General features: G+C 36.8%; 2 protein-coding genes across 3 annotated transcripts in view; both read left to right on the plus strand.

The window, feature by feature from the left end:
- The first annotated feature begins 407 nt into the window (after positions 1-407).
- plp2b (proteolipid protein 2b) lies at positions 408-15707 on the plus strand. Of its 2 annotated transcripts, none has more exons than XM_065247698.1 (5): positions 408-778; positions 11607-11762; positions 11940-12038; positions 12120-12216; positions 14231-15707. In XM_065247698.1, the coding sequence occupies exons 1-5, from the start codon at positions 683-685 to the stop codon at positions 14236-14238; spliced, it is 456 nt and encodes a 151-aa protein (XP_065103770.1). In that variant the 5' UTR covers positions 408-682; the 3' UTR covers positions 14239-15707. The 2 variants fall into 2 exon arrangements, with proteins under 2 accessions (XP_065103770.1, XP_065103769.1); XM_065247697.2 differs by having other exon boundaries at positions 411-778; positions 14482-15707.
- A 1610-nt stretch (positions 15708-17317) lies between these two features.
- prickle3 (prickle homolog 3) overlaps positions 17318-27779 on the plus strand; it is a 61508-nt gene continuing 51046 nt past the window's right edge. The window contains exon 1 of the mRNA XM_065247699.2: positions 17318-17522. Coding sequence (XP_065103771.1) covers positions 17481-17522 — 42 coding nt within the window. The 5' untranslated portion in view covers positions 17318-17480. The remainder of the gene's footprint in view (positions 17523-27779) is intronic.

Here is a 27779-nt window from a genome sequence, read left to right on the forward strand (position 1 = left end):
CTGTCTTATTTTAGAATATTAACAATTATAAGGTTGACAGTTATTCTTAGGCAATCATAAATTGTTGTAAAGTGCTTATGACTTGCGAATGTAATGCTCAGTAAACTGAAATAAACCAGGCTTGATGACGTATACACCCTGCATATGCGAGCACTCGACCTCGCGAGGCCGAATCTCTCCAGATCTTTCAAATTCCCAAGTCCACTCTCCTCTTCAATTCACCCCACTAATCTTCTACAGGGTAACCATGGCAGAACTTTCATTGTGGTCATCCTAAAAATAACTGTTTTCATGATTACATTTGTGGCTACTGTGGTTTTACCACAAATGCCATAGTAAAACTATGGTTAGTTTCGTAAGCGTGTACTATGTGTATGTCTCCCTCTAGCGACTAAACTTTCATTCCTTCTCCCTGATTTACCTTAAAAGAGACAAGACACGAGAGAGTTATGAAGGCAACGCCCAACATACAGTCGCTGCGTTCTCTTCACTACTGTTGCTCTGTTACCGCACCACCAACTATTTGCTTATTTTAGCACTCGGCGCCAGCAGGAAGTACGTCCCTCCAAGACTAGGTTGCGTCAAAGTTGACCGACTAAACCGATAACTCAGATTTCATCAGTGAACGTCTGCTCACGGGAGTACTGTAAGGCAGTTTATTTATTAAGAAAACATCAGCAGAATGGCAGAAACAGACGCGACTCCTTTTGCAAGCTGTCTGGGGAACCTGAAGAGTTATGTGCGTACTCGAAAAGGGACGATTCTTGCCGCTGAAATAGTAAGTTATATACATCAAAATGACACTTATTTGACTTTAAGTTGTTTTAAAACGTTTCAACAGTGTTGTGAGTAAAGTGTCAGAAATTCCTCTGAAAGTGTGATAAATGCGGAGGCGTGAAGTGAAATAAATGTTGCTATGGCGCCGCACTTATTTAATCAACATAAATGACTGTAATTCACCTGTTGATTCATATAACTACACGAGTCATAGAGAAAGCAAATGTGTTGATTTAATGTTGTATATATTTTAGCTATTTAAATAACGTTGGACTGTGGAAAAAATGTCTGTTATTACGCATATAGGAAAAAGTTTGTAATTTTAGGTCACACTGTTAAACTTTTAACCTCCAAGGTCCCAAAATGAGTTAAATGAAACGGGCTTGCCTGCATGTGCATGGCACAGTGTTACAGTATATCCAATAACAAACAGTTTGATCAAATTGTAGCTTGCACACTACGCAGCAATGCAAAACGTTACATCATTGAATTTTGAAGTATGCCTACTGGGCAGTAACAGTAGTGTCAATAAATGAATAGTATTGAATGAAATGCCTCCCATCACAGAGCCATACTGTACAAGTGCGTGCTGTATGTTTGGAGGAGGTGGACTGGAATGTTGCCCATGTGCTGACTTAATGGTGTAAGGTCAAAGGGCACGAGGTTTCATCCATCTGCTGGAAAGATTGAGAAGGGTCTTCTCTGTTCTGCAGCTTGTCCAAATCCACGAAATCAAAAGTTGTAGAAAATATAAGTTTGAATATACTGGCAAGTCAATGTGACCCTGTTTAGGCAAAAGTGGCCCAAATTTGCTCTGTGTCTGTCGGACAAAATAATCCACGTACTCCGTTTTCTGTTTAAATATCTTTCTTTAATCTTGTTTATCATTTAAATCAAACATTATATAATCTTAAATATCATGGATGTGGTAAAGAAAACTGTGCAACTCCACTGTATTCCAAAGAGCGCACTACCCGCAAGCTTCACAGTGTCCAAATTCTTAAAGAGACAGTACACAATTTTAACACATATTTTCAATCTAAATATACAGAATATTTGTCTAAATGGTCTATATGAGATACATAAATGAAGTAAGCTTACATATTAGGATAATTTCTAACAAAAATATTCAAAGGCTGAATCTAAAGCAAAATAGACTCCTGCAGTATGTGATATATTGGAGTCTTACACCGGATTTCCACCACCTGCGGAGCGGCTCCAGATCGGCTCTGCTGCGTTACGGCTCCGCACTCCGCCGTCCGCCAATACCCACCAGTTCCGTATTTGTTGCAGAGCGACTGCGTGGTGAAGTGACGAGGACCCATGAGGTCTCGCAAATTCGCGTGATGATCACGCGATACCTAGTTCTGTCTCTGCCCATTATGCCGTTGAATTATGACGTTTTTACAAACCAGCCCAGATCACAACACGAGATCTCGCGTAGACAGAGCAGTACATTAAATCCATCCAAAATTCAAAAAAGAAGAAGGTTGCTAAAACCATTTATTCATGCTCTATCTTTAATGTATTTATTTGAAACTCCCCCTGGCTCTTTTCTTGTCTATTATTTGTTGTTTCTGTATTAATGACTTTATTTGTGTGTGTTTGTAATGTTTGTATTGCAAAGATTTAATAAAAAAACACGAGTTCAGGTATGATCACGCGATAAAGTCATGGCTCCGCCCTGCGGAGCTGTCCGTAATCCGTCAAAAATAGAAGCTCTGCGTATTTGTGCCGGATGGCCGGAGCTGTGACGGATTTAGAGCGCAGTCAGTGGAAATACACAAATTGACTTGAATGGAAACCGATCGCCGTTCCGTAGTAGCCTGGTCCAACCAGACTCTCGTACATTCATTTAATTTGTACAGAGAGTCTGGCCACGCTCTATTGCAAAGCGTTACTTCGGTTAAGGAGGGTCCATTGTTGAAGTTTAAAACTATTGGATCTGCCCAGAGTCACTCAGGATCTGCCATACGCAGTCGTTAACATGTGGTCGTGATGTATATCATGCACCGAAACCGTCCGGAAACAACAAGTACGAATAATCAGACAAACAAAACTTAGCAAACCTGGTTCTTGCTCCGGCTTTAACTTCTGTATATTCGGCAGTTTTGCAACAACAGACCGAATAGCTTTTCTCACGTCTTTCTCCGCTGCCATTACTGAACTACAACTCAAACTGACGCACGACCTCAACGTCATCGTTCTTAGCCACCCCCATCTGTTCGCTGATTGGTCCTGCAGATTTTTGCAGGAGAAAACGAAACTCTACAGAGCAGTACCAGACGTACCGCGGAGCCAGGCTAGTTCCGTAGCGGATCCGCAGCCTTTCCGCAGTCGGTGGAAATTGGGGGTTACGTGTAAAATAGCCCATCCATATAGAAACTTTACTAAATAATGCAGTACATAACCGAACTAACAAAAAAGTGGCGCCCACTTTGGCCCACAGTCTATCATTTTATCATTTGACTGTTCAGTATTACATTTAAAAAGCAGACGTAAAATTAACTTAAAAGTTACTTTCCCTACTAACTAATTACTTTTGATATACAGTAACTGGTAGAGTAATTTAATTACTTTTAAAAGAAGAAACTAGTAACTGTAACTTATTACTAATTTTCAGTACTTGCCCAACACTGCTGACAACATACTGATCTAATGTTGTTACGGTGAGTCCGTGTCATGTTTTGTTTCTGTTCTGATTGTCGTCACCTGGACATTCATTGATTAATCACCTGATTCAATCCACCTGTTTGTCATTTAGTCTGTGTGTATTTATACCTGTGTTTGTGCAATACTCACTGCCAGGTCATTGTTGCTGATTCCATGTCTGTACCTGTTGCATGTATTGAGTGTTCCTGTTTTTAATTACCTGCCCGTTCTTTTACTCCTCTTGTTTTTGTTTCTCGTTTGTTAATAAATGTTATTTATTCATCGTAAACTTGCACTTGTGTCCTTACTCCTGTTCCCAGTCGTGATATTATCTTTAATGTCGGCTGCATATCTGCGACATATACGCCGATTCACCGATACAGATATATCTGCAACAGGTTCGTATCGGCCGATAAAATCGGCAAAACGATAAATCGGTCAGGCTTTTGTCCTTATAAATAGATTAGAATCTAATAAAATTGTATATAGTAGCACATTTTTATATGGCTAATATACATAATTGTTAAACAAAAAACAATTGTAGAAAACTGGCCTTTATTTATTATTAGAAAACTGTAAAAACCATAAACCGTTTTACTATATAAAAAAACACAAAAAAAGAACACGAAATCTTTTGAATGAACCTTGGATAATTGACCACACCAATCTTCTGTTCTTTCAAGCCATGTGTTAAGAAACTTATGGCTAGTTCCTGTTTCTATAAAATGCAATATCAGCATTTCTTGAAATGGCTGAATTCTGCCCACAGCATGTTAAAACCATGCAATCCACTGCAGGTATTAGGAGGGCATTACTCATATTCAAGAGATAAATTTGGTCATGCAAGCATGAATGTACCAAACCCGGCGGACACACCCACCTAAACATGTAGGGTCAAAGCAATTGCCACGCTGCATGATTTAAGTATCCATGCATGCTGGGCCATTTACAGAGGCTGGTTTTACATAAGCGACATACTGTTTAAATGCATTTCTTTCTACATTTGGAAATGTAACACATGCAAGAATGTATTAAATGGCTCTGCGGCATGAAAATAGTTGTAGGCGTCAAGGCTGAGTTTGAGAATGCAAATCTTTGCCAGATGATTTGAATATTTCTGTTATACGCTTTGCACAGTTTTATCATACATTTCTTCTCGTGTGTGTGTGTGTTGGATATGCAGGCTATGTTCTTAGTGTTTCAAGAAGTGTCGCTTTGGGTATATTCTTGTACATGTAGTTGTTTTTATTTTTGGTGTTTCCTTATTTACCCCTGATCCTTTTCAGTTTAGAGCCCTCAGTAGTGGGTGTTCTTAAAGGGCCAGTGCTGGGATCCTAAATAGAGCTTCATTGTGTGCGCCGGGTGGAGCTCATTTTGCCCGTGAGGCTTAAAGAGGCAGCTTGTGCCAGTCCCCGCAACTCATAAAGCATCGATACATGTGTATGAGGGAGTGGTGACTGATGACATCACATTGCCCCGCTCTGCTCCTCGCCCCTCCACAGTCAGAATGACTCTCCTTTTCTGATGTAACCGAGTAGGCTAAACACAGGAGGTTAGCTGGATTTACTGACTTAACTTACTTTGAAGTGACCTAGAGCATTAAAATGATTCATTTCTAAATGTCCGTATTTTAATAAATATAGTTCATCTTCTGAAAAATAATATATTAAAACCGTATAACAACTGAGAATATGATAATAAGAGATGTACATGAGAAGAATAAGATTACAGTTTTAAATCTATCATCCACCTAAATAAAAGTACCAATGTACCAACAGTTATTCTTTTGCTCCCAAGCCTATCCATTATGCTACATTATTAAAAACTTTGAAGGAAGCATTAAATATTTGATATATTCAAATTACTGTTGTGACACCCAGCTTGTGTGTCTTGCAATAATTTGCACAGTATAAATTATATACAATTACAGTCAATTTACAACCCTGTTACAATTCAAGATTTTCTGGGTCATTCAAATATAATGGGGATGAATGTGGATATGCAAATTGGCTCATGGTCCAATGAAAAACAAACATTAAAGAATACATTGAAAGTTTATTTGTTTATGTAGGTCTAATTATATTGGTAAATATTAGGGATACAAGTGGGACTATGTAATAATGAGCCCTTACTTTGGGATAGTTCGGGAGGGCATTAAATCCTCCGTTAGCTTTCATAGAGATGATTGTGGCGTCTTGTTGAATCTGAGCAGCTGGGCATTAGCACCACTGTGTGAAAACTGAGCCTGTAGTGTCACACATTGGCAAACTTAAGCTATGTTTACACAACAACGATGTAGTAAAAAAAAGGAGTTTATTCTTTACGCTAAAATTTAACATACAAACAACAACGCTTTACTTTGTAAAGAAACACTACACAACTGCACACATACGCAGTTTCCACATAGCGATAAATTTCAACAACAATCGAGACAGCAAAGCATCAAATCCTTTTGTTTATACGTACGTTGAGGTAGGTTTATTACCAAAAGTGACCCTGGACTATAAAGTGCGATTTTTACATTTTATTATGTACCTAAACTGTAGATCGCGCATCAATTTTTCATTTATACTTCTACACTGGTGTTTGCGATAACCTGCAATTACTCGATCGCTAGACGGCAATGTCCATGGGAAAGTTACGGTTGCATGTTGTGTACGTTGTTGGAACAGCAATATCGCTCCCCAACTCCATCTTTGTTTTTATCGTAAATGTGTACGAGGAAATATGATGCAGATTTTTTTTTAAACTGACGGGAGGGGTTCTAGCAGACCAATCACAGCGCTTGCGGTCCGTGTGTGTAGAATTGACGCACATTGATGTTACATTTTTGGAGAGGTGCGTGTCAGGCTACACATAGCTATGCGTAGGTACTACGCAGAAATATATATCGCCCTATTTCATTGCTAAAAAAACAACGTTATTTTGTGAATTTGGTATAATACAATGTGTTTGCGTGGTTTATGGTTAAAAAAACACATTATTTTCCACATACAGTACATTTTTGGAGGATTTTTTTTTTCAAGGATTTGAAAAGCTCTGTGTCTCTGCGCCAGCTAATCTGTTCGTTGTGATTGGTCTGAATACCTCTGACATCAGCCGGAAATATGACACTCCTTACCATGTTTGAAAGATTCGGTCACAATGCAATGCTAACAGGAGTTAACTTGCAGTCCGAAGCTGGAGGATATATGATAATGTAAAAAGGAAAATGTAGGAAATGTAAAATTCTGAATCTGACCATGGGTGCTCTTTTATATTCCAAAATTGTATTGGAGAAGCATTAAAAAACTCGCTAACTTGAGCAGTACAAACACCTAGTAGGCCGCCATTGTTGTTTTACTTGCACATGTCAATAGACTGAACACATACCCATGATGTCACAGTTATCATCGATTGACATTTACGTAGTTCACACAAAACGTGCACTTTGAAATCCGTCTTCAAAAGTTTGCGCTTTCAGGGCCACACAAACAGTGTTGTTGTGTAAACAAACAGCCAAACCACTTCAGGTTTCTGTTAAATACGTTGTTTTGTGTCAACGGCCCCTTAGTAGATTAAAGCCAAACAGCAGTCATTGTGCTGGCAGAAATATATCTGTGTGCCCTGATGCTGGCTTCACTTCAATAGCATAGCTCGATAAGACGTTTTTTACTGGCTACCCTGATGGAAAAAATGCATTTCTCTTTTTTTAGCAATGCTGAATGAAGAAATTAAAACAGTGTGTGCTAAAAGTGGTTTAGGTTTACAGTTGAATTGGTTCTGGGTAATATTAGACATTGGACTTTAACCGTTATTACCCTGGTTGCACTGACTACAGGGTGTGATTGAGTTTTAATTTTTTACTCCATGTTTAGACAGAATACATTTTGAAAAATAAAGATTTTTCTGGCTGAACATAAAAATGTTTAGATGCATTTGAAATCAGTACACGTTTGGCATTTAAAAACAGATCAAATAATATATAATGGCAATTATAATTTGGCTAAAAAATGCCACATACTTCTACCATGTTCTATGCAAATTTTGTGTCCGGTTCAGGAACCATGGTAACAACATTGTTGATGGCAAACAGGAAATTTACAACCTAACACTTGACTTTACGCAAATTCAAAGTAACGGTTTCGCACTTTTAAGGGCACTGCAGGAAGTCAACACCACACAAAGGGTTTTCCCAGATAAGGATAAGAAATTACTTCTTTTGCCAAATGTGTTTAAAGCTGCAAGACACAATTGCCCCCACCAGTTCCCATGTTTCAAGTGCTCTACCCTATCACCGGGGCGGCGTATGTACACTGTTAGAAGCAGCATTTTTGTCAAATCAACATAGTTTATTGTGGCTTGACATTGTGGCTTGAAGCCTGTTAAAAATAAAACACTTTTACCACAAAATATTATTGGTGTTGGTTGCTAGGCAAATTGCGACTGTACCTGCTAGTGCTTATACTACCTGTTGGACAAAATTTTTGGCACGTAACCCATCTGATACGGACACTGGCACGTTACTCATCACACGTGAATTATGTCATGCCGGTTGAGGAGAGGTGCAAATAACAGATAAGGGAGTCATCAGATTAGGGAGATAAAAGAGGAAAAACCCACATGTTAGTAGACAAATCATTCACAGAGCACGGAGATGCGCTGCTTATATTTAGTAAAGTCTAGTTAACAAAATTGAAAACTGTAAAACTACTTTTATTTAATCTTTTATTTTAATCTAGTAGATTTGTAGAGGCTTATTTCAAACTCTATCTGTAAAAATATTTCAACTAGCATGCTTTCTTTTTTCTTTCATGGGTATTTATAACCCATGAGTCATTAATTATAAGCTACAGTCCCTGAAGTCTGACTAATGCCACGGCAAGAGTCAACATTTCCTTGAATTTAGTAGTTTCTGGCTTTTTGGTATAGTAAATATATCTCAGTTAACTTGATGTTCACATTTGCCATCTCCTCCCTTAGTCATTTGAGGCTTGATTTAAAGGATTAGTCCATTTTCTTAAAAGAAAAATCCAGATAATTTACTCACCACCATGTCATCCAAAATGTTGATGTCTTTCTTTGTTCAGTCGAGAAGAAATTATGTTTTTTGAGGAAAACATTGCAGGATTTTTCTCATTTTAATAGAGCCCAACATTTAATACTTAATTCAACACTTAACGTTTTTTTTCAACGGAGTTTCAAAGGACTATAAACGATCCCAAACGAGGCATAAGGGTCTTATCTAGCAAAACGATTGTCATTTTTGACAATAAAAATAACAAATAAACACTTTTAAAGCACAGCTTCTCGTCATGTTGATCCGGTCGTGATGCGCCAGCTGACCCCACGCAATACGTCATGACGTCAAGAGGTCATAGAGGACGAACGCGAAACTCCGCCCCCAGTGTTTACAAGTGTGTTGAAAGAGAACCGTTCCTACGTTGTTGTATGTCAACTGATCCTAATTAATGTCTTTGTGTCAGTTTATTGTTTAAAATGGTCCGCAAATGTGCGTTTTATATATGTAACACATGACCTCTCTACGTCACTACGCATTTACGTTAGGTCACTCTGGACCGGACCTAAACGAAAAGTTGTGGTTTAAAAGTACATATTTTTTATTTTTCTTGTCAAAAATGACAATCGTATTGCTAGATAAGACCCTTATGCCTCGTTTGGGATCGTTTATAGACTTTTGAAACTCCGTTGAGAAAAACTGTTAAGTGTTGAGTTAAGTATTAAATGTTGGGCTCTATTAAAGTCCATTAAAATATGAAAAATCCTGCAATGTTTTCCTCAAAAAACATAATTTCTTCTCAACTGAACAAAGAAAGACATCAACATTTTGGATGAAATGGTGGTGAGTAAATTATCTGGATTTTTCTTTGAAGAAAATGGACTATTCCTTAAAAACCATATGAGGCCTTTAGGACCAAATCCCACTCTTTTGTGAGCTGCATGAATTGTCAGGGGTTTACACCGGTGCTACATTCTTCACTTCAGTCCTCACCACATGTTATAGTTAAAGTTTAAAACACTTCACAAACTCTAGTGGATGTGAGAAATTCAAAGCTCTGCTGTTAACTGACTCTTACAACAGATGGTATTTTCAGATGGATTGTGGGTAGGATAGTAGGATGTTTGTAGTGAAGATTTGTCAGCAGATGTGAATGACTTTGTTTTAACAGACTAAAAAAATATATTTTGTGAACAATGTTTTGTAAAGCAACAGACAGTGCAGTTAAAGAAGTAGTATCTGCCAAATTGTCTATACCGGTGAATCTCTAAAAGTAATAGTTAACACTTTTGTATTGTGATCTAGGACTTTCTATGTACATAAAAGGCCTATTTCTCTCAAATATTGTTCCCAAATCTGTCTAAATCTGTGTTAGTGAGCACTTCTCCTTTGCAGAGATAACCCATTCACCTCACAGGTGTGGCATATCAAGAAGCTGATTAGACAACATGATTATTTCACAGGCGTGCCTTAGGCTGGCCACAATTATAGGCCATTTTACAATGTGCAGTTTTATTGTATTGGGAGGGGTCCAGAGGGTCCAAAAAGCAGTCAGTCCTTACTAGGGGTGGCACGGTCCATGAAAAAAATCCGAACCGTTCGGTTCGCTTGTCTCGGTTCGGAGCGCGTGTGTACCGCACGGTTCAACGGTTCATGGCATGCGCAATGTAGTCTCATGCCCTGTATGTGACCTCAGATTGCGTGTGTCCCTTTCGCGTGAAAGAAGAGGTGACTGGTTTGGAGTATAAGTAACTGCAGGTTATGTTACGTGTAGAAATGGCAAGTGGGAGAGAAAAGGAAGTCTGCCCGCAGTTGGAGGATGCGCCAGCGTCGTATAAGTTTGGTGTGTGGAAACATATTTTTATTTCATGTTACTTATGATGACAGCGGAAATAAAACAATAGATTGAACTGCAGTCTATGGGTTGAATATGCTCCAACAGCCACAGGAGATCGCCTTCTCTCCGACCATTTATCTAATCTGAGGTACTGACAACAATGTTTTACATCTTTAGCGCTATTTTTAGCCTTTCATTGATAAAATTAAAGCGGCTGATTTCCGCGTAGTTTCATTTTGCTAGCGTGTGCAGGTTGCGCGATCTTATTTCAGAAATTGCCCCTCAAAGTAATCAGAAGTGGTCAAAAGTGGACAAAAGAGACTTAAAGAGATTTTAATATTACAGGTGTAAAGGTTATGTTTCTCTCTCGTCCACATAAATTCTCAGTATTAAAGCAGCCTCTCAGTGATAAATCTAAGAGCTACACTGAAGTTGGCATTTTAATAAATGCAAGTTATCTTTGTGTGCTAAAAATGCACATAAAGTTCATGTAGATGGCAATACACATTCTCTTTTTTGCCAAATAAATGAAAAGCATGTTGAAATCATCAATGTCTTCCCTCTTGCTCTATCAAAATCTCATCTGGCTTTCCTCAGAGATGGTCCAATGTGCTTAAAGTCAAATTCAGTTTGTGCATGACTACATGATATAACTTTTTTAATGATGTATCCTAAATTATGGATAATTAATACATTAATAAGATAATACATTTCTGGAGTGTTAAAAATTTAAAGAAAAAATAACAACAAGAACCGTACTGAACCGAGAACCGTGACCATAGAACCGTGATACGAACCGAACCGAGGGTTTTGTGAACCGTGCCACCCCTAGTCCTTACACATCTCCTTCGCATAAAGTTGTTGAATGTTGGTCCATTCCTCTTCAATTGCTGTGTGAAGTTGCTGGATATTGGGAAGAACTGGAACGCTCTGTCGTGTACGCCTATCGAGAGCATCCCAAACATGCTCAATGGGTGACATGTATACTGGTGATGCTGTCAGCTTTCAGGAATTGTGTACAGATCCTTGCAACATCGGGTTCATGCTGCAACATGAGGTGATGGTTGTGGATGAATGGCACAACAATGGGCTTCAAAACTTTAGCTCCATGCAATCAAAATGCCCTGTACAATGAAACCGGGATTCATCCGTGAAGAGAACACCTCTTTAAAAACCTCTAAAAATGGGGCAAAAACAAAGTGTTGCATTTATAATTTTGTTCAGTGTAGTTTGCTTCAGGTTATTTGTGAAATTGTCAGAAATGAGGGACATGTCAGAAAGAGATTGAACTCAACTTTGTATACTAAAGTGTCATGAAACCCTTATCTCTCTTTTCTGTAGCTTATCAGTTTCATCATCATCATCTGTTATGCTGCATCAATGTATGGCGGATATTCAGCAGTCGCCATCTGTGAGATGGTCTTTGCCATTGTCTTCTTCGTTATCTTCATGATGGAGCTGGACAAATCCATTCAGGTTGTGAACTGGCTATGGAGTGTAAGTATTAAACACACACACACGCACGCACGCACGCACGCACGCACGCACGCACACACACACACACACACACACACACACACACAAACACAGTCCTATTTAGAATAAACATGAAAAGGTCCCAGTAGGCAGATCAAATCTTTTTTAAGTAAACATTTTTCCCCTAACCCCCCTAAGGACCTTTTCCGCGCTGGGATTGGTGCACTCCTGTATCTCATAACCTCTTTGATTTGTGTAATTGGTGGAACTGGGGATGGGGCTCGCATCGCTGGTGGGGTAAGACATCTAACAGCCTTAAAATTCACCAATGCCTTATTCTGCTGTTCATTCATTAATGATGTTCGCCTCCTCCCCCAGGTGTTCGGACTGTTGGCTGGAATTTTGTTTGCCTATGACACTTATACAATCTTCCTGGAAGTCAAAAGCAACAGGCAGCACACAGCTGCACCCACAGGTGACTTCGCACACGTATTTAATCATATACACAGATGTACAAGTTCATTATCAGCAATTAATATACAAGATAAAAATATACAAGATGCACACTGGAAACATTGTAGTTACCCAAAAACTGTTTAAACACATATAAAACCAAGTCCATATGCAAAACAAATCTTATGGTAATATTAATATTAGTTAGAATAGAATCTGGACTTTCTGTTGATAGACCCGCCCCACACATACGCAACAATGTCGGTTAGTAGACACGCCCCTTACTGCTGATTGGCTACAAGTGTGTTTTGGTACTAAATTTGCAGGATTGCAACACAAATTTTGGTTCATTTATATTAAGTGTCATGTTGAGTGTCGATATTTATACTAGTTCTGCCTGTCTGGTCCGTCTGGTTTTTAAATTGAAGCTTAAAGGAATATTCCATTTTCTTAAAAGAAAAATCCAGATAGTTTACTCACCACCATGTCATCCAAAATGTTGATGTCTTTTTTTGTTCAGTCGAGAAGAAATTATGTTTTTTAAAGAAAACATTGCAGGATTTTTCTCATTTTAATGGACTTTAATAGAGCCCAACATTTAATACTTAACTCAACACTTAACAGTTTTTTTCAACGGAGTTTCAAAGGACTCTAAACGATCCCAAACGAGGCATAAGGGTCTTATCTAGCAAAACGATTGTCATTTTTGACAAGAAAAATAACAAATATACACTTTTAAACCACAACTTTTTGTCTAGATCCGGTCCAGAGTGACCTAACGTAAATGCGTAGTGACGTAGAGAGGTCACGTGTTACATATATAAAACGCACATTTGCGGACCATTGAAAACAATAAACTGACACAAAGACATTTATTAGTATCAGTTGACATACAACAACTATATTTGTTATTTTTATTGTCAAAAATGACAATCGTTTTGCTAGATAAGACCCTTATGTCTCGTTTGGGATCGTTTAGAGTCCTTTGAAACTCCGTTGAAAAAACTGTTACGTGTTGATTTAAGTGTTAATTGTTAGTATCTATTAAAGTCCATTAAAATGAGAAAAATCCTGGAATGTTTTCCTCAAAAAAACATAATTTCTTCTCGACTGAACAAAGAAAGACATCAACATTTTGGATGACATGGTGGTGAGTAAATTATCTAAATTTTTCTTTTAAGAAAATTGAATATTCCTTTAAAAAAGACAGCCAGAATTCAATGTCTTAAGTGGTGCATATGGCTTGTACATCTGGATTTTAACACAATCTCCTTGGTTCGAATTCACCTTTTGCCGACCTCACTCGTTTCTAGTTTCAATCACATATGTCACATACCAAAAAGGTATTTATTTACAATAAAAAGTAAGAAAATGTTCGAAAAGTGTAAATTTAGTGCCCAAGAGTGTTTATTAAGAATGGATGTATTTATTGGGTAAGGTTAAGGGTTGGTGTAGGGAGGGCTTTAATTCGCCCAATAATGCAGCATCTATTTAATAATTTTAATAAATATATTCATCTACACTATTTTATTATTGCATCCTGTTAATGTACAAAAATACTGTGGTGCAAATAGTTTTTGCCAATATAAAGTATAGATAGTTGCGGGGGCTGCAACTGTGCCTTAAACACAGCTCTCTTTCAAACTTTGCAGCGATCTAAAAGTACGAGTTAATTATTATGAAAGAGTCAATTATTATTAATTCTGAGAGGATATTAAAGATTTAAAGTTGTCTGGATGTTGGTAACGTCTTCCTGTGCCCCAAAATTATATATATATATATATATATATATATATATATATATATGACTATTTAAAATTGAAAACTACATATACAAAATCAAATGTAACAAAAGTATTCAAATGTTCAGACTATGACATTGCCTCTCTCCAGTGCCTATTACTAGCAGACATGTACATTTATTCACTTATGAAAAGTAATGTCTGTTGTTTGACTACAAAATTTAGGCTATATGTCTCTTTCACTAGAGGTGCTATTTTATATTCTAATGAAGTGTCTTGTTACTCTTTAAACAGGTCGCTGAGGGCTGTCCAAAGAATATTTACAACTTTCATTTGCCATTTGAACCAAATGTTATGGGGGAGATGCCAGTGCTAGCACTGCTATTCCACTAAAAATAATGCCAGTTTAATCAGACAAAGCATTTTATAATGTAGCTTCTATCCTCTGCTCACATCAAGTTCCTATAACCACTTAACCTAACTAACTAGTCCCTAATTATTTATTGTCTATCTTCTTTTGTGTTTCCTTTTTGATTTTTTAACAGATGAGGCAGTGTGAAAACTACTCCCTTCACTACAACATTAACAGCAACCAAAACATGGACAATATATTTTTAAAATGGTTTAAATGGAAGACGTCCGGAGAACAAACAAGAGCTAAAGACCAGAACAATGAAAGTTTGATGTAAAAATGGCATGAAGTAATTGGAAAATGCTGCATTGTAAGAAGAAAACCACCAAATATGAAAGCCATTGTGATTTAAAGATTTAAAGGTTTGGGTAACTTTGGTTGATTTTAACGCAATATAGAGAGGTATTGCTAAAACCTTTGTAAGGCAAGGTTATTTTGTTCATCTGATATTTAAAGAGAGTTTTTTTTGACCCAGTAAGTTTAAGAAAGGTACAACTGCCACATTAAAATGTTGAAAACTTGATCTAGTTAAGTCTGGTGCTGTTTTTGTGTAATAACACACTTTATATTAAGTTTGTTACGATGTAAAATTTCAGCCATAGCCATGTAACTCATTTTTAATAAGTATTTTATGCCTAAAGTATAGTTAGTTGTAAAAAGTTGATCTGTACTTTTGGATTTTAAGTAGGATTGGACTCCAATTCAATTAATCTAGTTTATAGATCTGTTCAACTCAGTTACAGTCAATAGTAAGTGTTTAGCAGGTGAATGTTTAAATATAAAGAACTGATTTTTAACTCTAATATCTAGTGCTGCCTCACGATTATTCGTGACTAATCGTTTGCAGAATAAACGTTTTTGTTTAAATAATGTATGTGTGTGTACTGTGTATAATAATTATGTATAAATACACACACACATGCATGTATATAATTAAGAAACATTTGCATGCGTAAATACAGGTTTATATTTATATATAATTTATATTATATATAAATATTTATTATATAAATATATTTTTTATTAAAATTATACATGTATGTGTTTATTTATATACACATAATTATTATACACAGCACACAGACATATATTATGTAAACAAAAACTTTTATTCTGTAAACGATTAGTTGCGACTAATCATGTGGCAGCACTACTAATATCTTTTACGTTACTATGTAACAGGTATTTATTATAGCAAGTTCAAACCAGTTCATCCAGATACCAGTTCATCTGTTGGTACAATATGTCTGTTTTACATTAACCTGCTTACATATTACCATGTAACATGTTACCTCAAAAGATGCCATAAATGTGTTCTTTTTTTTTTATTAAAAATAAACTGAGTCATATATTGGACAAGCTTTGCTTTTGTATCGTTTTTTTCATGCAACCATTTTGATGAATTAAGTTCATATGATGTGTAAGAAAATGCTAAATTGAAGTCTGATACGTTAGCACCATTTGACCTTAAATAATAAACATTAAATATTATTATTTTAGTTTTTTGAAAGCTAAAAATTCAGGAGAATTTGGACAGTTGTATTCAATCATCATCTCTCCTTTAGTGGCACAGTGAGCCACTAAAACTGTTTAGTATAATACTGTAATCTGGCCATTTTTTTCTGTTTTATAAATGATGTATCTTGATAAGTGATGGCTTTTTGAGATATCTTTCTAGAATCAGTTTGCCTGTTTTTCCTGCCCATGACGGCTATATGTTTGGAGGAATTTCTGCACAACATTTATGAGAACAGAAAGGTAGACTTTGAGATACACTGTTTGCATGCTCTTTTAAAGTGTGTGAAAATAGTTACAGATCACAACAATTAATAAATGTTACAACTGAATCTGTGGTAGACAGCGCCACCCACTGGATTGTCACAAAACTTCCACTTCTGCTAATAATGTTGAATATCATTAACACAACCTTAATACGAATTTAAAATATGCATTTTGAAATAAATATTTGTAGAAATCAAACAAAACACTTACGTCAGAGTTTGACTCTTTATGCTGGTAAATCTCGACAAAGGCTAGAGGGGATACAGCTACGGCCAAATCTCGCGAGATGTTGGGTTACGGATTAGATTTGGGGTATGATTAGAATGAAAAACATCGGTTCTGCATAGATATGATACAGTTACGGCCTATTCCCGTGTAATGTTGGGGTTAGGTTTGTGGATATGATTAGAATGAAAACAGCGTTCATCCCGCGAGATTTCACGAGATTTAGGGCACAGCTGTATACCTTCTAGCCACAACCATTTTCTTTTCAAATTCATCATAACGATATGAATATCTGCCACTAGATGGCAGAATTTACCTTAATTTACAGTGGCAATCACATTTTTTTTTTATATTTTTTAAATATTTTAAGGTTTACTTTTTAAAATAATTTACAGGGTTTCTGCTTTTCTGTAAATAGAAACGTTGTAATGATTTATTGTAAAGGTTTTTTGGTCAATAAACAGAAAACGTAAATATAAAATCAATAGATTCTTTGATTAAATAAACAGTTTAGACATAAGACTTGCAATTCTTATTTATAAAGTAATTTTACCATATTTTTACTATTTGTTACAAACAAGAAATACTCAATAAAGTTGTAAAGTTGTTTAATATGCTCTTGCTATTAATACAATTAATAATGTATGTTTGTATACCTTTATTTAATCAATACAAATGCTCAGTAACATACAATACAGTATTGTATATGATGGAAAAAAACAAATAAACAAGCAAAACACACAACATACATCAAAATGAATAAAATGTTCTTTAATTCAAACAAAGAAAACCTTCACAAACACTTGTGTTTAGACCAGTTTTACATGTTTTTTTATATTAGTTGGATTTAGTTATTGAATCAAACACTGATAGTGTAAAGTAGGCTAAACAGTAATAATGTTGGGGGGGGGGGGTCTTTTTATACACTACAGTTCCGATGCTCATCCTGTAGGTGTAGCCCGTCCTCTGGTTACTCTCTCTGGGACTAACTCTTGATAGAGTTATTGTCAGTCTGGAGATTCACAGGCCAAAAACAGCGGACATTGTCGAGAAAACCTTCAGAAACATCGCCGGAGTCATGAATGCATTCGCGTGAAGGCACGCGCGACACATTAAGCAACCGACATGTTCGCACGCGGATCAAAAAAGCGACGCTCCAATCGCTCGGTAAGTCGCTCCTCCGTTGTTTTACACATAATCTACCCCGATTTTAACTTATAATGTGCCTGTTCTTGGTGAGGTAACCCCACATAGTATGGTGTAAGGTTTTAAACATCATTTCGACCGATGTTTCGGCGATGTTGATGACCAAAAGCTACTTTTTGTTTCTCGGACTCGTTTTACCTGACGAGATGTCGCAAGTTCAAAGCATGAAGTTAACTAGCAGACATGCTTAGACATTTAGTTTTTAGTTGTGTGAACATTACTTTATCGGTGATTATCGATGTTTATTACTTTCCTGACATTTTTTCAGTCTCTTTAACGATTGCATTGCAGAGGTGAGACGCTTTGTGCTTACGTCACAGTTACCTGTGCAGGTTACGCCATCGTTTTAGGGCATTCTTTCATGTGACGTGAACAGGACATTTTTAATGGCTACTTAAACATTTTATGTTACTGTTATGTGAGTTTATTAGATTGAATCCGTTTAACAATACTGTAATATATTGCATTCGTTTATAAAATAGCTTGTTCAGTGTTTAAAGTCTAAAATGATACAAAAGTTATTCTACTGAAAGTACATACATTTAGCATTCAGTAGTTTTGTAATCAATAAGAATTGTAGGCTGTGTAATCTATGAGATTACATATAGGACAGATTATTTAGAACATGTTTCGTATTGCTATTGTTTTATTTTCACTTTCCTGTAAGAACTGCTTTCCTTTGAGGAAATGTTCCTCAAATACCTGGGAAGTGCAAAGTAGGCAAAAAGTAAACACTAGTGATGCACCGATGTATCGGCCGCCGATATTTATCGGCCGATTTTTGATGAATTTGAAACCATCGGCATATCGGCAATAGCACGAGAAAGGCCGATACCGATTGTTTATTAATTAACTGCATAAAGAAATCCATTATATGTAAAAAATGAGTTAATGTTGTTAATAAAATAAATGCTGAATTGCAAAAACCACCTTTGAAGGTTGTCATGCTGTCTTATTATATTTGTTTTAGCTTAATTTGTGCCTCTCTTATTATGTTGGTCAGTTGAATGTTAATTAGATCCGATCCATGTTCAGTAAAAATAATTTGATGCAGAAATAAACTAGCTAATAGACCAACTGTATAGTATTGTATACAAGTGTTTAATATCGGTATCGGCATCGGTATCGGCCAGAAGTTGTCTATTTAAATCCGTATCGGTATCGGCCCAAAAAAATCCTATCGGTGCATCCCTAGTAAACACAGCCTAAAACTTCAGGACATTCTTACTGTATGACTGCTGACAGATTTGATTGGATTTGGTTGTTTGAATGGATCCTAATACAATAGGAAACTTTTTGTTTTTGTTTTTACAAGATGCTTTCTCTGTAAAGTGTATGTGTGCACCACATGCATAGCACAAATACATGTGTTTAAGAATATGTGTACCACATACTGAGGCATAATAACGTACTGAAATATAAAACATTGCTTTTTTATTGTTTCTCCTATACAAAACCTTTGTCGGGTATCTTTACCTTGATGAACAGAAGCGTGAACTTTAAATGTTTGACAAGTATTTGTTTAAAAATCTCAGTGTGCCATAGTTTTTACTATAAAGAGACTTATTAAGGATAGTCTTCTGTATTCTTGCTGATCTGAATTCTGAACACAAGGAAACAATGATTGCAGGTCTCATGAAACCTCTCAAACTCTTTTGAGCTTTTGACCTCTTGTAACTGTTGTTATGGTAACAATCAAGTGGAAATTTCCCTTTGAGGGTGTGGACAGGAAGACACCCCAAGGTCGTCCTGTCTCACCGTGAGAGACAGGAGACAATACAGACATCACAGTTTCCATATAAACCTTCAGGTGACTGAATGTTTCTCAACGCTGTACAGGAAATTATTCCTTTGGATTTATGCTCACTTTTCAACTAATCTTTGAATACTTTCATGACTTTCGTTTCTTAGTAATCTTACACTGCTTTTTGTTTACTTGCATTACTTTGTGTAATTTTTACTTTCTTACATATTTCTTTTAGTACTTTGTTACTATCAACACTACGTTTCTGATTAGGCATGGGCCGGTATAAGATTCTGGCGGTATGATAACCTTTAGCAAAAATACCACGGTTTCACGGTGTTACGGTTTTGCCATTGCAACACTAAAATGTGTTATTTTTTAAATGCCAGGTAAAAATAAAGCCTTTAAATTATAATATGCTTTCAAAAAATATATAATATTTTTGTAATGTATATTAAATGTAAACATCAAATCAATCACATGACTTAATGATTTAATGAATTTTGTATAAACACAGCTCATACCTTGGAGACGGTGTCACAGAATATTTCAGTGGTTTTGAAACCTTGACTGTTTAAAACCTCGGTATACCTTGAAGCCGGTAATCGGCCCATGCCTATTTCTGATACCCCATTTACACAGCACTTTGGTCCCAGAAATATTTTGTTAAATTGGCAGAGAGGCTTCTGTGTGAACACAAACACGTCCTGTAAATGTTCTGGGATCGCTCCTGTAAAAAGGGCCCAGTAACATTATTTTCCGTAAACGTTACAGCAGTGGCGTAGTGAGGACATGCATATCATCTCAACAAAAAGTTATGGTTCAGCTCTTTGACACAGAAGATTAAAACGCACATCAACATTTACAATGAGAAATTTCGGCAAACCGGGTTACTATCCACGCTGAAGCTGAAATCATTCACCAGCTTGACAGAACAGCGCATCACACGCTCTATCAGGGCTCGCAAAATTTCAAAATCCCTGGTAGCCCTTCGGGCAGGCACTCTTCAGTTTTTGGTAGCCCGAAATGAATGCAAGTAGCCCGAATAAAAAATACAGTACTTTTAATGTAGAATATTAAGACAAAACATCTATCAAAACACAAATAACATATATCAATTTTCAGTACATATCCATCATCAGTACAAATTTTTCTTCTAACCGAAGTGAAATATCTATAAACTTCAGATTCTGAATCTGAAATATTAACTGAAGTCACAGATAAGAAAATGCCACTTGACTTTGTGGGCATAGCACAGGGTTCCTCAATTAGTTTTACCACGGACCAAATTTTGCCAATACAAAGCCAATAGGTCCTCTAACCACAATGTTTAATCTGCTATTCTTGTTGTTGTTGTTTTGATGCTGTTGATTTTTTTAACAAACAAAAAACTGGATTTCCATGTAAACCAACTGTTCCTGCTCATCCCCACACCAGATATACTCACCATTTAAAAGTGGTTCAGTGGTTCACAAAACTCACAGTTTGGATCATCCAGTCACAGATTGGATAATTTTTTCGATCAGAAAAACAGGGGCTACTGTCGCTTTAAGAGTCACTCTCTTCACTGCTCGTACAATCTATATCACTTTAAAGCTTGCTGAGAGAGATTTAATTTTCTTACGTGAGGATAGTAATGACTGACAGGTCAAAGTTGGAGGATTTGCCCAACAAATCCATAACAAATCAGTACAGATTACTTCCTGTACTGCGGCTTCGCGCGATCACAAAAGTGAAAGTAAAACTCGAGCGCGCGCTCAAACGCAATTTAAATACCCAATGCCTGAATTTCATACACCATTATTACCCATCTAAATCTGTGAGAGAATGCATAAGCATTTAAATATATTTTTCCTCCCTATAAGTCAAGATAGCCCAACGGGCAGGGCGGGGATGCATTTTGATAGCCCGACTGCAAAGCACAATAGCCCCGGGACGTCGGGCTAGCGATTTTGCGAGCCCTGCTCTTTATGATCTTGTCCTAAACTAAAATGCACCCACATAATTAGCAAACTTCAGACCCTGTGGGAAAAAACGACCAAGTGCAGGACTTTAAATGCATCACGTGTCTTTTACGGGATCTTCACGGTATGTTTGTGAATGCACGCACAGATCCTGGAAAATCACTGGCAGTGGGAATGAACGAAAAATCAAACAGTTCCTGACAAATCCAGGAAGCATTTTCTGTGTATTTTCCATAATCTCTCTGTGTAAAAAGGGGGTTGACTTTTTATTTGACTACTTTATAAGTATGGCTGGGCAAAAAAAACGATTTTTCGATTTTTTTTTTTACGTGGTCGATTCAGAATCGATTCTCAAAGAGCAGAAACTATTTTTTTTTCCCATATTTTTCTGTAAATATTGAACGTAACATTAACATCAATCAAATTACTAGTCTTCTTCACTAGATGTCACCCTCTTTTTTTGCCTTGCGCGATGTCACCAAGGAGCCTGTCATTCTTTCATTAAGTGCTTAAAATAAGTACTGATTTCTGCATCCTACAAATGCAAAGCTCCAACATAAAATATCATAGTATTTCATGTAAACTTTTATATACGTTATATGAGACGGGCTTTATTTTTTATTTTATTTGCAATTTTGCACTTAACTCTTTCCCCCCCATTGACGAGATATCTCGTCAATTAAGAGAAAACGCTTCCCCGCCAATGACGAGATTTTACGTCTTTCCGCAATACCGCTATTATCCACCAGGTGGCGCCCTTCCGCAACTTTTTAAAACCGGAAGTATTGCCCTATGGCAAGCGGCTGCATTTCCGTGTCTGTTTTAAAGATCGCTCTGAATGGGATCTCTATGAAAAGTCCGTCATAAAAATGGAATTATCTCTGCTTTTTGCTCAAAATGTGGTGTTTTTGCAGAAACCTACCCATATTCAAAAGCTGATTACAAAAGAACTACTGAAGGTAGGATGAAACGTTTTTTTTTGTTTGAAAGCAGAGGGTCTGTTCTTTCATTTGGTATATTGTATGTTTATATATTTAAAGAAGAACATTTTCTGGAAGGCATTAAACTTTGGTGAAAATCATGAAAAACGCTGGCGCTGGCTGGCAACTTTTTTTAAAATGCTGGCGGTGAAAGAGTTAATATACTACAAATTATTATTTAGTACTTCTTAAGGTGTTCTTACGATTATCTAAGCGTACTTATCTCTTTTGAGACACCATGAATACGCTTTTAACATACTTTATCTGTATTAAAAAATTTATTTAGTTAACACTTGTATCAAACTTGAACCAACTTTCATAGAGAGATGGGTTCAAGTTTACTAAAAGTGGTACCTAAATATATTTTTAAGTACTTTTTAGCACATTTTCGTCCGTATTAATTGTGTCTCAAAATAGCACAGATGAGTACACTTAGATGGTCTTCAATTTATCTTATAAAGGACTAAAGAAGAATTTTTAGTTAAAAAAGTGTGTGTGAAAATAGAGCACTTAAAGGGATACTTCACCGATTTAGCATTCAGCTTTGTATCTGTAGAAACCCGGCAGTATTACTGAATGACCATGTTTCCCTCCCTCATTTCCCCCTGAGAGGAGAGATATTTGCATTTTGGTTCTGCAAAAAAGTCCTCCGATGATGTAATATGACGATTTTTGCATCATCGGAGGACTTTTTTGCAGAACCAAAATGCAGATATCTCTCCTCTCAGGGGGAAATGATGGAGGGAAACATGGTCATTCAGTAATACTGCCGGGTTTCTACAGATACAAAGCTGAATGCTAAATCGGTGAAGTATCCCTTTAATGTACACTATGGAAATGTACTTCTTTTAAGATTAGATTAGATTAGATTAGATTCAACTTTATTGTCATTGCACATGTGAGTTACAGGGCAACGAAATGCAGTTAGCATCTAACCAGAAGTGCAATAAACAGTACGTAACGAATATATAAGATCTTCAATATGTTACAAGTGTACATAAATATACAAATAAGGCAGATTATGGACATAAATTACAGATTTTAAATACTAGCACCATTATATACAGATAAGTGTACTATGAACATACTATACAGATGGATTAAGTAAAAGTGTGTATGTATACTATAGGCATATAAACATTATTTAAACTAGTGCAATGGAATAATGTTTCAGTGTGCAAATTTTTCACCTGGGAGTACATAATACAGCAAATCAAAGTACAGCATTAAACTTGCATTACAGGTTTACCCATGTATAACCACAAACAATTTATGGCAGAATTTAATTTGGGGATGTGCCACTTATGCTTCTTCCTCTGTGCGTGCACGAAATGACACACACACACACACACGTCGTGAATAGCAGTGCTTTGGTCTTGGTTCAGTGAAGTGTTAGAGTTCACTGATCTTACAGGCAGTGTTTGTTTAAGCACGTGTGTTCCCATAGTTCTCTCATTCCTGGCGACGAGTAGCTTTCTTCAGTCCTGAGTGGGCTTACTGGGCACACTATTTGTATTTCCATGCTAACATTGATGTTCATGCTTTCAAAAAAAGCTTGTTTTGTCGATATAAATGTTGATTGACATTGATATAGCATTGTTTCTAATACATTAGGAAGGGTTTTAGTCCATTGAATACTTTTAAAATAAGAGTTCAGAAACTAAGCAAGCATGCTCAGCTAGTAGTCTAGCTGAAGGACAAGAGGCTGCCAGCACGTTGAGAGATTTACACTTTCACACAATTTCCCCTGTACTTCATCTCAGCCTGTGTTGGAGAGCAGTCTGGGTGTTTAAACTTTATGACTGTTTTCTAGATATATAGTCAGGCATGTCAGAGATTTCAAACACTTCAGCACGTCACTTGTAGGTTTAGAAGAACAAGTTCTGAGTTTTGTTCCCACAAACAGTAAAAGACCTTGAGGCGAAACTAAGCCTACCATAGAGTCATAAACAGATGCTTTAATTAGCTTACTGAAGAACACATATGTAAAATACAAATTATAGTCTATATTTTTGGAAGAATTTAGTGCAGAACTTTAAAAGCGGTGTATTTACTTTGGAATGTGACACTACAGATACTAACAAGTAACATGTCTGCAACAACGAGACTGAATGCCAAAAACAAATCTGACAATATATTTAGTTGTCACTAGGGCGTCGTGAGTCAACCAGAAACATTGTCCTGTGTCTTTTGAGAAGGGAGGTGGTGCCCAATAAGGTGCTTATTTATTGAGCAAAATGCTTGCACTGGGTTCAGTCTTTAACAAACATACTTGTGCTTTCAACCTGTACTGTAGCTCAACTTGTAGGAGTTCCTGTAGCTCAGTTTGTAAATCATTGGGTTCGATTCACAGGGAACACACACATACTAATAAAAACTGTATAGCTTGAATGTACCACAAGTCAAATATGGATAAAAGCATCTGACAAATGTAAAAGGGAAATTTTAGCCTTTTGGATGTGACATTGGGGGCCCTATCTTGCAGCCAGCGCAATTGACTTTGTCAGTGACGCATGTATCATTCGTATTTTGCACCGGCGCACAGCGGGTTTTTCCCTCCACAGACGCACGTCGGCAAACAAGGGAATGAACTTGCGCTCCCTGGGCGGTTCAGCGCAAAAAAGGAGGCGTGTTCCAGCGCAAACCATTGCTGATGCTATTTTGCAGTTTCAAAAAACAATTGCGCCACTGACCAAAAAAAACTAGTCAAAAGTCAGTGGCGCGTTGCGCGTGGTTCATTATGCTATTTTAAGGGCGCATGCTTGACCATAATGTATAGCGTGCACATCGCGCGCACACTTTGCTTATCTAATCTACACAGATGCAACAGTTATTTTTGCAAATCATAAATTGTTACAATAAAAAATATTAACACATGAGATAAGGGGAATCATAGTGGTGAGCATTGTGGTGATAGTTTTTATTTATTGTGTGGCTGCGTTAAAAAATTCTCATGCAAATAACGATTAAAATATTTTCATAAGTTTGTTGGGTGGCTGTATTACATTAATTTTATGTAAATAATAATTAAAATGTTTTCATAAGAAACCTTAATGTATATGAACTTGATTTGTAAGTATACTTAGGGGGTTGGACCTTGCTTGCGTTTCTCGGGTCCGATTTCAAAGCCCCCAAACCCTTTCAGCGTTGAGGGTGGACGCAGCGATGTCCTCTGCTGGCGTCAGGTTCTGTGTAGAGGCAGATCCACCTCCCGTTACACGCCGTGCCCGATTTATGCTGGCAAGCTTGGGATTCCCCCGTCTCCTGACATCATTGTAGCGCTTGGCGCAATGATGGGGATGCCAGCTGATGAGACTGTGGCTATTTCCACTCACGCCTGTTTAACCTACGCTGATTTGGGCGGGTTTCTCCTATCCCCATACAAACAACTTCTCTGTCTTTGACTGCTCTTACAAGAACGTCGGTCTCCTCGGCTGTGAACCGCTCCTGGCGTGCGCCTGGTAAATCTGTAATAATAATAGCAACCCGCCATGGAACTTGCGCCCTTGCGTTTAAAGGGAATGTTGGATGACGTTCTGATTGGTTTATTTAAGGTTATGCCCAAACCACACCTATGAATAATGAACCTACTTCAGACCAACCCCTTATTGATTTGCGCCCGGCGCAAGAGTTATTTCTCCCGCCGGGAAAATAGCAACAGCGCCCAAGATCCGCCCACAAAGTCACTTGTGCTTTGCGCTTCGCACTTGTGTTAAAATAGGGCCCTGGGAGTCAAAAATTTGAAATAAACCTTTTCCTACTATGAGAGGTAGGGAACTGATTGAGACACAGAGATAGACGAGCTATTCATTGATTTAGCCATTAATTTAGTGATTACATGTTAATGCAAACAAACACATGAAAAATGTTTGGTAAAATCTTTAAAAAATTCTAAGTTTGCATAGAATGACCCAAATGCAACCTCATACAGTACAGTAAATACGGTTTTGATCATTTCAAGATCATTAGCATCCAAAACAAATGACACGGTAATGATCGCAAAAGCATTCTCCTATTTGTTGATGATTAACTTAAATTGGCTGGAAATCATATTATTGTCAAAAGTGTTGTTATATTTTCATCTTTCAATAGTGACACAGTCTGACTCAGACCTATTTCATTGATAAAGCAAATTATAGGAAAATGCTGATGTTTTATTCATCTTTAATGCTTTGACATGTGCTTTTATCCAAAGCTATTTACTTTTGTATATAGTTGTGTTTGTGGTATACATGGTGCTTATTAAATGGTTAGTTTCAATCCTTGATTCTAATTGGTCAATAGCTGTGCTTTATAGGGATGTTAACCGATGACCATTTGACAGATGGTTGACTGTATCAACTTAAAAAGCGTGATCTCTAATTTAGGCTATTATAGACAGTGGACTAAACTCTACTACAGTTAGTCATCTCATTCCAATTTCCAGGATCTTTTTGTGTGAAGTGAACAAATCCCTGACACTCAATTTTTTATAACTCGCCTGTTTGTACCAATAAAAACATTTGGCGCAAGGTCATGGCGTTTGGGTTTTGGCGCGAGGTCACAGCGTTTGGGTTCTGGGGCGAGGTCGCAGCGTTTGGGTTTGCGCGCTCACAAGGTTTGCCAAAAGTAAACGCTACAGGCTAAAACACTCGAGACGACAGGATAAAGCGTGCAAAGAAAAGTAGTGTGTGGGACCATTTCACCAAAAAGAATGACACAGATGTAAGTTGCAACTTGTGTGATACAATGCTTAAATACCTTAGTGGCACATCATGTGCACACATAACTTGTTTTATTAGTTTTAATATTTTATAATATTTTAACTTTATTCACATTGCATCAAGCAAAAGTCTCAGACTTGAAGAAAATTGCTGAACATTCCACCATATTTTAAAGAAAAAAAGAAAGTCCTCTTTCTGTTAACCTATATTTCTGCACAATCCAGCATATAAAATAAAAATATTTTTGTAAAATCCTTCATTTGAATAGTAAATAAAATACAGCAATAAATAATTAAAATTAAAGTCTCTCCTGATTGTATTACACATTTTTAACATTTAGTTCTTTTAGCAGTAAAATGCAGATTAAGTTTTGTTTTTGTAAATCGCCAGACATGATTTTTACCACTTAATTAGGTTTTGCTTTGTAGAAAGCCTTTCTTTAAAGTGAATTTAGTTTTGTATAAATTGTATCTTAATTTTAATAAATGTTTCATCAACCAATTGCATGCATTTAATAAATAAAAAGCAAGTATAGCAGACATTATAATAACGGTGACATGGAGACGCTGACGTGGCGCGTTCGCTTGCATTGCATTGTTAACTAGAAAAGTGCTTCAAGTTTGAATTACTTTGAGGTTTAATACATGCAGTACTTTACAGTCTGTTATTTGCGATGTTTCATTGTACACAAATCCGCCGTCTGTTGAGTTGCGTGTGTTGATTAGTTTACGCTGTTTTTTGTAACTATAGCAACCGCTTCTCTATTGTCATGTTTTCTCAGAGACTACCGTAAAATACTTAATAAAAACACTTAGTGACAGTTAAGA

The sequence above is a fragment of the Paramisgurnus dabryanus genome, chromosome 11 (assembly GCF_030506205.2).
Source record: "Paramisgurnus dabryanus chromosome 11, PD_genome_1.1, whole genome shotgun sequence".
Lineage (NCBI taxonomy): Eukaryota > Metazoa > Chordata > Actinopteri > Cypriniformes > Cobitidae > Paramisgurnus > Paramisgurnus dabryanus.